The sequence below is a fragment of the Myotis yumanensis genome, unplaced genomic scaffold (genome assembly GCF_028538775.1).
Source record: "Myotis yumanensis isolate MYYU_CA2020_CCGP unplaced genomic scaffold, mMyoYum1.0.hap1 SCAF_16, whole genome shotgun sequence".
NCBI lineage: Eukaryota > Metazoa > Chordata > Mammalia > Chiroptera > Vespertilionidae > Myotis > Myotis yumanensis.
Window position 1 is genome coordinate 2,789,001 of NW_027223767.1, and position 14,123 is coordinate 2,803,123.

At 61.2% G+C, this 14,123-nt stretch overlaps 1 protein-coding gene across 1 annotated transcript; it reads right to left on the reverse strand.

The window, feature by feature from the left end:
* Positions 1-3,362: 3,362 nt before the first annotated feature.
* On the reverse strand, positions 3,363-12,093 carry ALDH3A1 (aldehyde dehydrogenase 3 family member A1). The gene is made up of 11 exons (XM_070393922.1): positions 12,008-12,093; positions 8,267-8,451; positions 7,651-7,882; positions 7,076-7,161; positions 6,648-6,856; positions 6,006-6,123; positions 5,177-5,318; positions 4,455-4,621; positions 4,169-4,268; positions 3,647-3,777; positions 3,363-3,540 (listed from the first exon to the last, which is right to left on the reverse strand). Exons 2-11 carry the CDS (start codon positions 8,426-8,428, stop codon positions 3,526-3,528), a joined length of 1,362 nt encoding a protein of 453 aa, XP_070250023.1. The 5' UTR covers positions 8,429-8,451; positions 12,008-12,093; the 3' UTR covers positions 3,363-3,525.
* Between the last annotated feature and the right edge of the window lie 2,030 nt (positions 12,094-14,123).

Sequence of the window (14,123 nt, forward strand, 5' to 3'; positions counted from 1 at the left end):
GGAAGGAATGGGAGGCGGTGTGAGCTGAGACAGCAATGGAAGGACTGGGAGGCGGTGTGAGTGAGACAGTGATGGAAGGACTGGGAGGCGGTGTGAGTGAGACAGTGATGGAAGGACTGGGAGGCGGTGTGAGTGAGACAGTGATGGAAAGACTGGGAGGTGGTGTGAGTGAGACAGTTATGGAAGGACTGGGAGTCGGTGTGAGTGAGACAGTGATGGAAGGACTGGGAGGTGGTGTGAGGTGTGAGCTGAGACAGTGATGGAAGGACTGGGAGGTGGTGTGAATGAGACAGTGATGGAAGGAATGGGAGGCGGTGTGAGCTGAGACAGCAATGGAAGGACTGGGAGGCGGTGTGAGTGAGACAGTGATGTAAGGACTGGGAGGCGGTGTGAGTGAGACAGTGATAGAAGACTGGGAGGCGGTGTGAGTGAGACCTTGATGGAAGGATTGGGAGGCGGTGTGAGTGAGACAGTGATGGAAGGACTGGGAGGCGGTGTGAGTGATACAGTGATGGAAGGACTGGGAGGCGGTGTGAGTGAGACAGTGATGGAAGGACTGGGAGGTGGTGTGAGTGAGACAGTGATTAAAGGACTGAGAGGTGGTGTGAGGTGTGAGCTGAGACAGTGATTAAAGGACTGGGAGGCGTTGTTAGTGAGACAGTGATGGAAGGACTGGGAGGCGGTGTGGGATGAGAGAGTGATGGAAGGACTGGGAGGTGGTGTGAGTGAGACAGTGATTAAAGGACTGGGAGGTGGTGCGAGTGAGACAGTGATGGAAGGACTGGGAGGTGGTGTGAGTGAGACAGTGATGGAAGGACTGGGAGGTGGTGTGAGTGAGACAGTGGGGGGGGCCTTATCCAGAGGGAAACAAACTCCCCTGCCTGTGAGGAGCTGGTGCTGCAGCTTGGAGGGAGGCACAGCTGGTGGATCCCTCCCGCCCCCACCCCCACCCCCAGGTAGGGGCGCTGTCTCCCTGGACGGCCTTTCAAAGAGATGGCTCCCAGGTGCTTGAGAAAAACCGTCTTGGCTTATAAAGCTGGTCACAGGCTTGTTTACCTTCTGGAAGGATTCACACACGATTCAGAGAGAAAAAGCCTGCAATCACACGTGTTCTAGAGTGAGTGCTCTCAGCAAAGGGAGGGGAAGGAGGTGCCTTTATACTTTTGACGGGAGGAGGGGTGTTAAGCCTCTTGTTTTTCATTGGTTTTCCTCACAGTGGCATGATTGGCTCTTGGTTTGAGGAGGACCACCTGGGTTCTCAGGGAAGCACGGACTGTAAGGGAGTGAGCGCAGGAGGAAGACCACTGGGGGAGCTGTGGACGTGCCGAGCCTGGAGCGGGTGGGGGGAGAGGAGACACACCCCAGGGTCTGAGGAGGTCCTGGGAGGTCCTGGCCCCGAAGGAAGGCAGGAGTCAGTCTTAGGTTTGGGCTTGAGCAGTCCTCTGAGGATGAGGCCACGTGGGAAGGAGTGGCTTAGAGGGGAAATCCAGAGTTCTGTTGTAGACACATTGGAATTAATTTCTATTAAGAATCGAAGTTCAGATTTTTATCAGCCAATTGCCACGTCATTAGTCTTGGACTGACTTGTTTGGTTGACTGGTAAGTTGATGTTCAAGAAAAAATATTAATTTTTATTAAAATGTTCTATTATTTTATGTTAATGATTACTCATTTATTGCAGCCCTCTTTGTATTCAGCATGTCTCTATAGAAATAAACCTACGTTTCTATGGAAAAAAAAAAAGAATCCAAGTTCATGTCAAGTAGGCAGTTGGATACAGGAGTCAAGATTCAGGGCCAGAGCTGGAGACTTTATTTTGGGAGGAGAAACTGGTGAGGGAGGAGAACTGAGTGTGGGGTCCCAGAAACCCAGAGATGGGACAGTGTCGGGAGGAGGGGTGGCCAGGAGGGGGGTGTGGTGGGGGGGCGACAGGGAATGACTCCGGGGTCTGCCCACAGGGGGTTGGTGGCTCAGGGGATGGAGGTGATGGAGGCTCCCTGGATGGGTCAGGTGAGTAGACGGCAGGAAGAGGAGAGGAGTGAGGCAGTAGCTGGAGGGGCCGTGGGTTTTGAGAAGGTTCTGGCTTTGTTACGATTCAGTTATTTGAATATTTGCACAAGGTAAAATATTTAAGCGATCCACAACCGTCCAGTCTGCCCGCACCCTCCCCAGACCCTCATTAGAGGGGGTGAAGCCTGGGTAGCAACCCAAGGGCTTCTTGGCTTGTGTTTGGGGTTAGGGAATGTGACCTACTAGGCAGTGATGGCAAACCTTTTGAGCTCGGCGTGTCAGCATTTTGAAAAACCCTAACTTAACTCTGGTGCCGCGTCACATATAGATATTTTTTGATATTTGCAACCATAGTAAAACAAAGACTTATATTTTTGATATTTATTTTATATATTTAAATGCCATTTAACAAAGAAAAATCAACCAAAAAAATGAGTTAGCGTGTCACCTCTGACACGCGTGTCATAGGTTCGCCATCACTGGCCTAGAGACTGGAAAGATCCAGTGCAGACGCGGGCTGGCGACGTCGGAGAGAGGAGGGCCTCGCAGAGGGGGAATCAGGAGAGGAAGGCTGGGAGAGGCAGGGCCTGGCCGTGTGGAGGGTTGGCCTTGGCTGGGCAGAGACACCCGTGCAGTTGGGGAGCGATGGCGTGGGGTGAGGGCCCAGGCAGGGCCTGCACGCCCTCCGGTCCCGTCAGGGCAGCGCGGCGCCGGCTGAGCTGCGGTGAAGTCTGTGAGCACCAGCTCGCTCATCCCCAACCCGACTGCGCACAGCGCCCCAGCGCCCGAGAGGGCGCAGCTGAAGGACCAGCAGGGGCGCACCCGCAGCCTCTCCCCACCTGCCCGCCACCTGGTTTTTGCTCCAACTCTGCCTGAAGCCCTGCTCCGGACGGTCGTCACTGGACCCCATCTCGGTTCCTCAGGCCCCTGAGGCCAGCCCCCCGCACTGTGGGTGCTGAGGCTCGCCTGGCTTCCCGCCCTCTGCCCTGAAATCACCCAGGGGTCCCGTTGGTGGCTGTGGGCCTCGCTGGGGGACCCCTGCCGGAGGTGCCAGACCTCACTTGCGGGGAGTGCTTCGGTTCTCAGTTCTGGAGCCACTTGTCCTCCAGACTCAGCCTCCTAGTCAGCCTCGGCAGACACCCCGGAGATGAAGCCGACACCCCAAGTCTAGATGAAAGGCGAACATCTCCGCACACATCTTGCCATGAGGCCCAGAGCAGGGTGCTCATGTGAGACTGGGGAGCCCTTCCCCTCACCACTTGTCAGGATGCCTCGGGTGGGGATGGGATAGGACTGCGGGGGGGGGGGGGGGGGGGGGTGCAGGGCTGCAAAGAAGGACGCACACGCAGGTGTCTGTTTGGAAAACTTTATTGGTCCTGCGTGTCCAGCAAGGGAACTGGGACTGGAGGGCGGGGGGGGGGGGGCGGGGGGGCCGGGGCCTGGGCGTGGGGGCAGGAGGAGCAGGAGGGGCTGCAGGAGCAGGTGAGGCGCCGCCGGAGGCCAGGTGCAGCAGGCTCAGTGGCGGGTCATCTGTGAGGAGGACAGGGGGCGGGGGAGGGACAGTGAGGCCCTTGTCCTGCAGGCCCAGAGGCTCCCCGCAGCCTGGCTTGATAGCAGCCCCACCCCCACCTCTCACCTTGGCCAGGCTGGGGGGGTATCTGCCTTTGAGGGGATCTTCCTTCTTCAGAGACCTCACCAGGCAGGAGCGGCGGTGGGAGAAGGTCATGAAGCTGTACTTGCCGTGGTAGCAGCCCATGCCGCTGTGCCCTGCGGGGACGGGATGGCTCAGGCCCAGCGCCAAGACCCGGACCCTCCCGGGGTGGCCGGTTCCTGGGCGCCCCCTAGTGTCCACACCGGGAACAACACAGGGAGCGCCCAGGATGAGTGGAGTCCCTGCGATGGCACCAGAGGGTGCGCACCCCTGGCCCTTGGCCGCTCTCAGGGCCTCTGTGAAACAGGCCACAGGCGACCTTCAGGGCCCTCTAGGGTCTCAAGGTTAGTGTGGCTGATGGATGTGCCCACAGAGGCCAGAGGGCCGCACGGGAAAAGGGATGGGAGTCTGGGGCCCAGGACTGCTCCAGCTCCTCCTGAACCCCCAGTCCAGGGCTGGAAGGGACGCTGCGGGGAGCAGGTGGGCAGTGAGCTCCCCCAGACTCACCCACACCCCCGAAGGGCAGAGAGTGCACGGACAGGTGGACGATGACGTCATTGGCCGTCACCCCTCCGCTCGATGTCTCCGCAATCATCTTCTTAATCACCTGCCACGGCACCCAGCCCGCCTCAGTCTCCTGCCCAGCACATCCCCCGCCCCTCCCACCCTGTCTGGGCACAGCCTGGAGCCCAGGAGCAGCTTGGAGCACAGCGGGGCGGCCTGCGCCCCAGGCCCCGCGGCGGGAAGTGGGAAGAGTGGCGGCGAGCAGGGGAGCTGGGACTGCACGGCCCACCTTGTCGTTGTGGGAGAACACGTAGAGCGCCAGGGGCTTCTCGCGCTGGTTGATGAACCGGATGGCCTCCTCCAGGCTGCGCACGCACACGATGGGCATGATGGGCCCGAAGATCTCCTCCTGCATCACCGGGGACTCGGGGTCCACGTCCGTGAGGATGGTGGGGGCTGGACAGGAAACCAGCAGTCAGCCCCGCCCAGACCCTCGCCTGCCTGCCGACCGGGCACCTGGCTCCCCGCTTGACTCCTTTACTGGTCCGGCTGCGGCTGCCGAGGCTGCCAGAGGGGCAGACAGGCCTCTGCCCGGGCTCCAGCCCCCGGACCTTGGGAGGAGGGGCTAATTGTATGGAAGGGCCCAGGGCCCACACCTGAGGGGACAGGGTGCCTCCCAGGCCACCTGAGCCCCTGCTGAAGCTCCTCTGCCCCCTGGAAACCTGGAGGCTACGTGGGCCCGTCTGGTGGTCCTCACGCCTCGGCCCCTGGGCCCCTCCAGCCCTGCGCCCGGCCTCCGTGGCGTTGCTGTCACACCCCGGCTGAGGCCTTGCGGGGAGAGGGCTGCTGGGCTGGGCCAGCTGTCACCCGTCCAGAGAGCAGCAGAGCCCACCCCAGGCCTGCCCTGTCCCTCTGCAGGGTTGTCTGCTCTCCAAGTATCTGTGCCCAGTCGCTGCCACTCGCAGGGACCCTGGCAGCTGGGCAGGAGGGCAGTGCTCGCAGGGCACACACCTATGTACCGGGTGGCCGCGTCCCCAGTGCCTCCATAGGCGACCTTCTGGCCCTCCAGCAGGCCCATCACCCGCTGGAAGTGCCGGGAGCTCACGATCCTCCCGTAGTCACGAGACTTCTGGGCATCGTCCCCGTAGAACTCCTGCGGGCGGGAGGCGACGGGCTTCAGACAGGGACAGGGGCCTCGCCGCAGCCGAGGCCGCAGGCGGATGGCGGCCGGCCTGGGGGAGCACAGGGCTCCTGGCCAGTGCGGGGGACGGTGCACCAGAACACCAAGCGCTGCCGGGCTGCCCAGCACAGGCGCCGCCGCCGTTTTCAGGGCACGGGCAGAGCTAGCACCTGCACGGCCTGGGGGCGCCGCGTCAGGAGCTGCTGTGTTCACAGAAAGGACCGCAGAAGGGAACGGACACCCCGTCGGTGACGGATGTCTGGGGCGGCAGGATTCTGGGGGGACATTTCCCCATCTTTATGCTTTTAAAAAAATATATATTTTATTGATTCTTTACAGAGAGGAAGGGAGAGGGATAGAGAGTTAGAAATATCGATGAGAGAGAAACATCGATCAGCTGCCTCCCGCACACCCCCTCCTGGGGATGTGCCCGCAACCAAGGTACATGCCCTTCACCGGAATCGAACCTGGGACCCTTCAGTCCGCAGGCCGACGCTCTATCCACCAAGTCAAACTGGCCAGGGCCTCTTTATGCTTTTTAATCTTTTTCGAAATTATCTACAGAGTGTGGATTACGTTTATGATCAGGAAAAAATCCAGTTTTCTAAAGTCCACACCCACCTGGCCACCCGGCCGCCTCGCCCCCGGGGCCGCACTCACCTTCACGGACTTTTTGAGCTTCTCCACGACCTGGCTCTGGATGGAGGGGTCGCAGAGGATGTAGTCAGGGGCCACACAGGTCTGGCCGCTGTTCATGAACTTGCCCCAGGCGATGCGCCTGCGAAAATCCCAGGTCAGACCGTATTCTCAGCCCGGAGGCTGCCCGGCGCTGGCGCCCTGTCCCTTCGGCTCAGGCTCAGGACTCGGGCAGAGCGCGGGTGTGACTTCCAGCAGGGCCAGCCCTGGCTTCCAGATTCTGGGCTGAGGGGCCCCCTGTCCCTGGACATGCCCCCAGGGCCCCGGTCCCTGCACATCTTTCCCCCATTAGCGAGTGCAGGGGGTTCTGGGGGTGTCTGGGCGGACAGCCTTTGTGCCCCGCTGTCTTGCTCTTGAGCCCTGCCAGCCGGGGTCCCCACCTGGGAGGCGATGCACATGGGAGGGGGAAGCTGGGCAGAGCCCCGGCTGGACCTCTCCTCTCCTGCCTTCCTGGGCTGGCGGCTCCCCCTCGGCCGCCCAAGCTCCGGCCCAGGCCTACCGGCCCTTAGGGAGGGGCATGTCTGTGTCGCTCTGAGCGCAGCTGTGGTCCCCGGGAGCCGGCAGCAGTCAGAATGGCCGCTCCAGCTCAGGCACTGAGCCCCTCACCGGCAGGCGACGTCCAGGTCACAGTCCTTGTCCACGTAGCAAGGGCTCTTCCCCCCCAGCTCCAGGGTGACCGGGGTCAGGTGCTTGGCGGCGGCTGTCATCACGATCTTGCCGACACCAGTGCTGCCCGTGTACAGGATGTGGTCGAACCTCTCCTTGAGCACCTCCGTGGTCTCGGGGACGCCCCCATTGATCACCGGGTACAGATCCTACCGAGCGGGAGGGAGGCGAGGCTCAGAAAGGACCCCAGCCCCTCCCTTGCCGGGGCAGCCACGGCCACTCAGGCCCCCACACACACATCGCTCAGGGCTCTGCCCCCCAGTGGCCAAGGCCAGTGGTCCCACCACCACCAGAGCTGCGCCTCTGGCTGCAAGCAGTCGCCATCTCTCACTCCCAAGGCCTGGCCCCCGCTCAGCTCTGTGCCGCACCTTGTCCAGGTACTGAGGGATGAGGGAGGCCAGCAGGCTCGCCATGTTCTCGCTCAGCTCCGAGGGCTTGATGACCACTGCATTCCCTGCAGAGCACACAGAGTCAGCCCCCCCACTCCCTCCCTCCAGGGCTCTCCCCACCAACCCCGCCCCAGGGACCCAGCCTGCTGCCTCCCTGCCTCCATCCCGTGTCCCAGGAGGAGTGGACAGCAGCGCTGCTGGCACTGGCCACAGGACCTGCATCACCCGCCGCAGTGGATGAGGTGTGGGACAGAGGGAAAGAGAGGGGAGAGGTGCTCGGCCCAAGCAGTGCGCCGACTGGAAAGGAAAGCCTGGCTCAGTTCAGCGAGAGCTGCCAGCTCGGGGGCGGAGTAGGGGGAGGGGGGAGGGGGGAGGGGGGCTGCCTGACAGGGGAGCCTGGGGGGCCTGGAGGCCAGGAGGCCTGTTCCCCGCAGTCCCCAGTGGAAGACAGGCCCTTCACACTGCTGGCCCAGCGCCTCTTCTCCAGGCCTGAGCCCGGCCACCCGCAGGGAGGAACAGTGGCCCTCCCTCCTTCCCGGCGCTGCTGCGGGCACCTGCAGCGATGGCGCCCACCATGGGCTGCACCGTGAGGTCGAAGGGGTAGTTCCAGGTGCCAATGATGAGGACCACGCCCAGCGGCTCCGAGTGGATGTAGCACTCATCCTGCTGGGTTTGGGCCGTCTTCTCCGCGGGCTCGTCCAGAACCCACTCGGGGAGCTTCTTGATTATGTACTCGATCTCCTCCAGGCAGTAAACCAGCTCCTCGTGGTACGAGTTCCACTCGTTCTGCGGGGAGAGGCTCCCGTGAGGCCCAGCCCAGAGCGCTGAGCGCGTTACCGGGCGCTGTGGGTCCTGGCTCCCGGCTCCCGAGCTTTGTGACCCTGACCGACCTGCTACCCTTTCCTAACCCCAGTCTCCCAGTCTGCAAAATAAGAGCATGATCTGGACTCCTAGCCGGCCTGCTCAACTTGCGGGGTGAGGGGGGCCATTCACCACCCAGCTGAGGGGAGCCAGGGAACGGTGGGTCTGCGAGAGCCCTTCTGCAGGTGTGGGCACAGGTGTAAGGTGCCTGAAGGGGGCGCCCCTCGGGGGAGTGGGGGTACCCCTTTAGGGAAGAGTAGGGTGGGTGGGGGCGCCCCTGGGGGAAGAGTAGGGTGGGTGGGGGCGCACCCTGTGGAGGTCGGCGGCCAGCGCGCCCGCGATGTCCTTCTCGCGCTCCTTGATCATGCGCCGCAGCGCCTCCAGCTGCTGGATGCGGAACTGCAGGGGGCGCGTGCGGCCCGAGTCGAAGGCGGCCCGGGCGCGCTGCACGACGGCGCTGATGCTGCTCATGGTGCTCCCGGTGCTCGCGGTGCCTGCGGGGACGGAGACGGCGCCTTGGGGCGGGCAGGGCACGGCGGCACCCTGCTCCCGCGCCGGCCCTGGGCCCTGGCCGCGGGCGGCCCCCTGCCTGCCCCTCCCTGTCAGTTTAGGGGAAGGGGGCGCCCTCCCGGGAGCGCCGGGGAAAGGACCTTCTTTTGCCTTCGCAGCCCCGACCCGGACGCTGGCCCCTCTGGCCCCCGATCGCGCGGTGAGAGCGCCCCCCTCGCTGCAGTGAGGCCGGGAGTGGCGCCGTGGACCCCGAGTCCAGGAGCTGCTGGCGGGTTCAGCAGAGGCGGGGCAGGCCCTTCCCGGCCTCCCGGTCCCTCCCGCCGCTGGGGAAGCCCGCGCGGCACCGGGCGAGCTCCAGCTCCGCGCCCGCCGGCCACTCCGCACCCCGCGGGTTGAAGGCCCAGAGCCGCGGGCCGGCCGCTCGGTGGTTAGAGCGGCGGCGGCGCGGGCTGCAGGGTCTCGGGGGCGATTCCCAGCCTCGGGCACCCGCCGGGGTTGCAGGCTTGATCCCAGCCCGCACGGGCGGCCAATCTGTGTGTCTCACATGTTGTCTGTGCGTGTCTCCCCCTCACTCTCTAAAAACCAATGGGAAACGCATCCTCGGCCCGGCTGCCCGGGACAGCCACCGGCCACCGGCCGCCCCTGCGGAGCCTCCAAAGGCAGGCCCGGCCCTGCGGGTCCCCTTCAGGGGCGACAGCATCGCAGCGTTTCCAAGCTTCCCGGTGAGAAAGCGCATCCGCCGTTTATAACAGAGACGCTGGCAGCGCCCTAAGCGCCCTAAGCGCCCTAAGCGTCCATGTCTCAGTGGGAGAATCCGCCTGTTTCCCAAAAGGGGCGGGTTTGGCTCCCGGGAGGGGCGGTGCGGGAAGCAAGGATCCAATGACCATTTTCTCCCCCCACCCCCTCCTCTCTCTAAAAATCAATTTTTAAAATAGTTTAAATAAAAATAAAAGGGCTCTGCTGCCCCTGTGTGATGGCGGAGACGGGGCAGGGAGGCGGAGCGAGTGCTTCGCACCTTCATAAAGCGCGCTGTGCCCTGCGCCCCCACGAGGGCCCAGAAGAAAGCAGGTTGCAGGCGGGGTGCACGAGGTGTGCGCTGTGCACACGCAGGAGAAGGCCCGGGCAGCCCCCAGGGTGACGGCGGTGGGGGGGGGGGGACTTAGTGGGGGTCTCTGTCCTCATCTTCTGTGGCGCTAAACTTGTGTGCAATGAACTTGCATCTATTTAAAATATTTGTTAACACAATGAGATATGTCACCGTACACCTGCCAGAATGGCTACCATCAATAAGTCAACAAACAACTGCTGGAGAGGATGGGGAGAAAAGGGAACCCCGTGCACTGCTGGTGGGAATGCAGACTGGTGCAGCCACTATGGAAGACAGTATGGAGTTTCCTCAGAAAGTTAAATATGGAACTGCCATTTGACCCAGTGATCCCACTTCTAGGAATATATCCCAAGAAACCAGAAACACCAATCAGAAAGGATATATGCACCCATATGTTCACTGCAGCACAATTTACAATAGCTAAGGTCTGGAAACAGCCCAAGTGCCCATCAGCAGATGAGTGGATAAAAAGGCTGTGGTACATCTACACCATGGAATACTATGCAGCAGTAAAAAAGGATCTCTTACCCTTTGAGACAGCATGGAGGGACCTGGAGAGCATTATACTAAGCGAAATAAGTCAGAGAAAGACAAGTACCATGTGATCTCACTCATATGGGGAATCTAATAAACAAAATAAACTGATGAACAAAATAGAAACAGAGGCATGAATACAGCTGCCAGAGGGGAGAGGGAGGAGAGGACTGGATGAAAGAAGGTGACGGGATTAGCAAAGAACCTGTACACATACCCATAGACAGACAGCAGAGGCCAGGGGAAGGGGGCAGGTGGGCAAAGGGGGTGGGGGAATGGGGATATCTGTAATAGTGTCAACAATAAAAATTAAAAGTAAAATATTTGTTAACTTTCTGAATAAAGCTGGTAGGTACTGCTCATGGCAGAAAACGCAAAAGAGACAAAAGGGGTCACAGAGAAGTCAGCTCCCTCTCCCTCAGCAGCTCCTGCTGTCCCCCCAGGGGTTCCCCCCACTTCAGACATCACATCACTTCTAACATCAGAAGAAAAGTAAAAAAACGAGCACGCTACAATACGGCTACTTCCATTTTCCAAAAAATTACGTATACTATAAACAACATATGTATTTATACCACATATATAACTTTTGTATGTAACATATGCATATATGACATATATGCCACATGTGTGGGTTTATATGGTATGTATTATTATACACTAGTAGCCCTGCACATGAATCTGTGAGCCAGTAGGTCGCTGCCGCCCTCCTGTAGCTCCCTCGCCCCCCTCCCCCGCCCCCCTCCTCCCTCCATAGCTTGCTGCCTGCCCCCTCCCACTCTCTGCAGCCCCCTTGTACCTCGCTGGCCCACCCTCCTGCTGATCCGTGATCTGATCCTGATGCACTTGGTGGTTACGCCTCAGGGCGTAATGGCTAATGAGCATATTCCTCTGTTATTATATAGGATGGTATATATAATTTTTGAACAAATGGAAGTACGTGTGTGTGTGTGTGTGTGTGTGTCCTGCAAGTGGACTCTGATTCCTTCCACCCCCTCCATGGCACTGACCCCTCCAGGCTTGCTGCGCAGAGAGGGGGCCCTGCTGGCATCCGGGGTGCCCCAGCCTGGAGGTTTCATGGACCCCTCCCTAGGCCTTTTGGGGGGATGGAGGGAGCCCTCTCCCTGGGTGCCCCTGCTGGCCATGAGCCCAGCCACACAGCCCAACAGGAAGGCCCTCCCGCCCTCCCAGCCTCATGCGGTCACCCAGAGCAGTAGCCTCTGGCCATCGGCGCCATGGCGGGGCGGCCCGGCATAAGAGCCTGGTGAGACAGGGTGTCTGGCACCCAGTCCCAGCCCTCGCACTGCGCTGCCCGGGAAGGAGGCGCACGGCACTGCAAAGGCGAACGGAGCAGAAAGCATCTGCTGCGGGAGCAGCCGGAGTCCACCTTCCTGAGCCCGGGCCTGCCCGCCTCCCCAGGGCCCACTGTGCCCCGGGCATCCCATGGACGGCTCCCCTTCATCATCCCCTCTGATCCTCAAAAAGCTCCGGAGCTGTTAGGGGTCCGCTTTATAGAGGACAGCAAAGCCAAGACGCATTAGATGCTCTCAGTCAGCAAGTGGCAAAGTCAGGGCTGCACCCGCCTCTATCTCTAGCCTCCGCTCACGCCTTTTACTGCTGAGCTGTGCCACCTTCTGGGGGAGGGAATTGGGGCTTCTCACCCACCACCCCCTTGGCGCCCTGCTTCTCCAGTCCTCGGGGTGCCCCCTCCCAGCGCTGGGGGTGGCAGAGCTGCCGGAGGTGGGCTCTGGATCCTCAGGATCCCCGATCTGAGGATTCTCATTGGACACTCCTGGGGGGTGGGGAGGGTCATCCGCAGAGATGGACCCGCTAGCAGGGCCGGCTCCTGCTGGGCACCCCACCCGGGAAGAGGAAAGACCCTGGAAGGAAAGGGTTACCTCTGACAGTCTCCGGTGGCTGGCGCTCCTGGAGTGCACACCCGTCTCCAGGGATGCATTTAAGGGCCTTCTCCCCACCCGCTCAGCCCTTCTCCCGCCCACTCAGCCCTGGCACAACCCCCCACCCCCACCCCCAGGTTGTGTGAGGAGACCAAAACAGTATTCAAATGCGGGTGCAGCATAATCAGGCCTCTGCTCCCTGCGAGCCCGGCTCTGGGGATTAGCCCTTTGTTCTCCTCTAAAATGCAAGCATGTGTCTTTGCAGGCCTGGGTGGGGTCACATCCAATCTTCAATGGAGCCCAGGCGCGTGTTTGCCCTGGGCGGGGGCTCTGCTGATTGATTCAGCCTGCCCTGAACTTCCTCCAAGTTTCCAAAGTGCAACTGCGGCGCTGTGCTCCCAGCCTCAGTTACATAAGCGCGGCAGGGGTGCGGGGGGAGATGGGAGTCACGCAGCTCCCTGGAGATGCCCGCTGCGCGGCACAGCCTCGTCCTCGCCCTCTGCCACGCACACTGGAGCGGCCACAGCTAGGCAGACTCCAGCCCGGGCCCTGCCAGCCAGAGGCTCCCCCTGAGCAGCAGGGAAGAGGGCAGGAGCCAGTGAGAACAGCCAGGGGTCTCCCTGGGGGGTCAGCGGGGGAAAACGGACATGCTTGGGAAGGAGGGGGTCTGCAAGCCCCTAGCTCCACCATTTACCAGGCGTTTGCTGGGCATCTGCTCTGTGCCATGCAGGGGATGGTGGCAGATCTGGGAAAACAGCCACTCACTGCTCACACGTCCCCCCCCACCCCCCTCCATGGACTCTTGGCCTCCTCCTCCCAGGCACTTCCGTCCACCCTCACTCGCAGCCAGTGTCCCCGGCCTCCTTCCCCTTTTACTGCTTTTCCCTGACGGCCCAAAGCCCCGGCTTGTGTTCTTGCCCTTCTCCCCGCCCTCCACCTGGAATGCCCCTCCGTACACCCACCACCCAGCTCTGCTCAAATGTGACGTGAAACAGCACCGGCCTGACATGGCTCTCCGTCCTCTCCCTCCAGAGCACCTCCCACCTCTGACATGCTGGTTCTCTCCATCGTTCGCTACCTGTCAGCCCCCAACTAGAACTTGACTTGTGACCTGCTACAATCTTAGCACCTAGAACAGTGTCTGGCACGTAGTAGGTGCTCAACAAATATTTGTTGAGTGATGGAGCAAACAGAAAATTTCAAAACGCTATGGAAACTGTAGCAATTGGAATGTACATAAGGTGCTACAGGGACTCGGATAAGGGCCCATGGAGGGGAAACAGCGTCTGAACTAAATGAGAGGTATTTAGACAAGGAACAGAAGCAGGGCTTGGAACAGCAAAAGCAAAGGCACAGAGGCAGGGACCGAAGTCATATGTCACAGTTATTAACGTGTGGTGTGTACGCGTCATTGGCAGGAGGCGAGGGAGGAGGAGGCTCTGGGGCAGCGGGCTCAGGACGTCTGTGGGCTGGGCCGGGCTTGGGGTACGGAGCATGCAGAGGCCTATACCCAAGGTTTCTGTTTTTAGGGAATCCCTCCCAATGAGGTCCAGACTGAAAGCTGCAGCCTGCAGTGGTGGAGACAAGGCCCAGTGTAGACGGGCAGAGTGGGAACATTCCGGAATAGCAGAAGGCCACATTGACAGGCTCTGGTGCCTGGGTACCTGGGTGCCTGGGTGCCTGGGCTGGGCGGTGGGCAGAAGATGGGGCACCCTCCGAGATGGGGCGGAGCAATGGGTGGACCAGGCCTCTTGTGCCAACCTGGAACCCTCCCCCCACCTCCTGCTCCCACTTTTCTGGGGGTGGTGCCTGGTTATCTTTGGAGATGACCCTTGCCCTCTGCTGTAGACTTGGTGAGGTGGCCAGCCGGGCGCCCTGCCGCAGACTCGCCCAGGGGAGCGTGGGCCTCCGTGAGGCCACCCGGCTCTGCAGGGAGCTTGCTGAGGGAAAGGCAGGATGCGAGGCTGGAGCCAGACGGGCTGAGTCATGGTGATGGCAGCTCCAAGCCAGAGGAGCTGAGTCACGGTGACGGTGGCTCCCAGAGATGGGCCGCTCAGAGGCTCGGCCTGACCTCCAGCTCCCCCGAAGCCCAGGGGCCCTGACCGCTGCTGCTGCT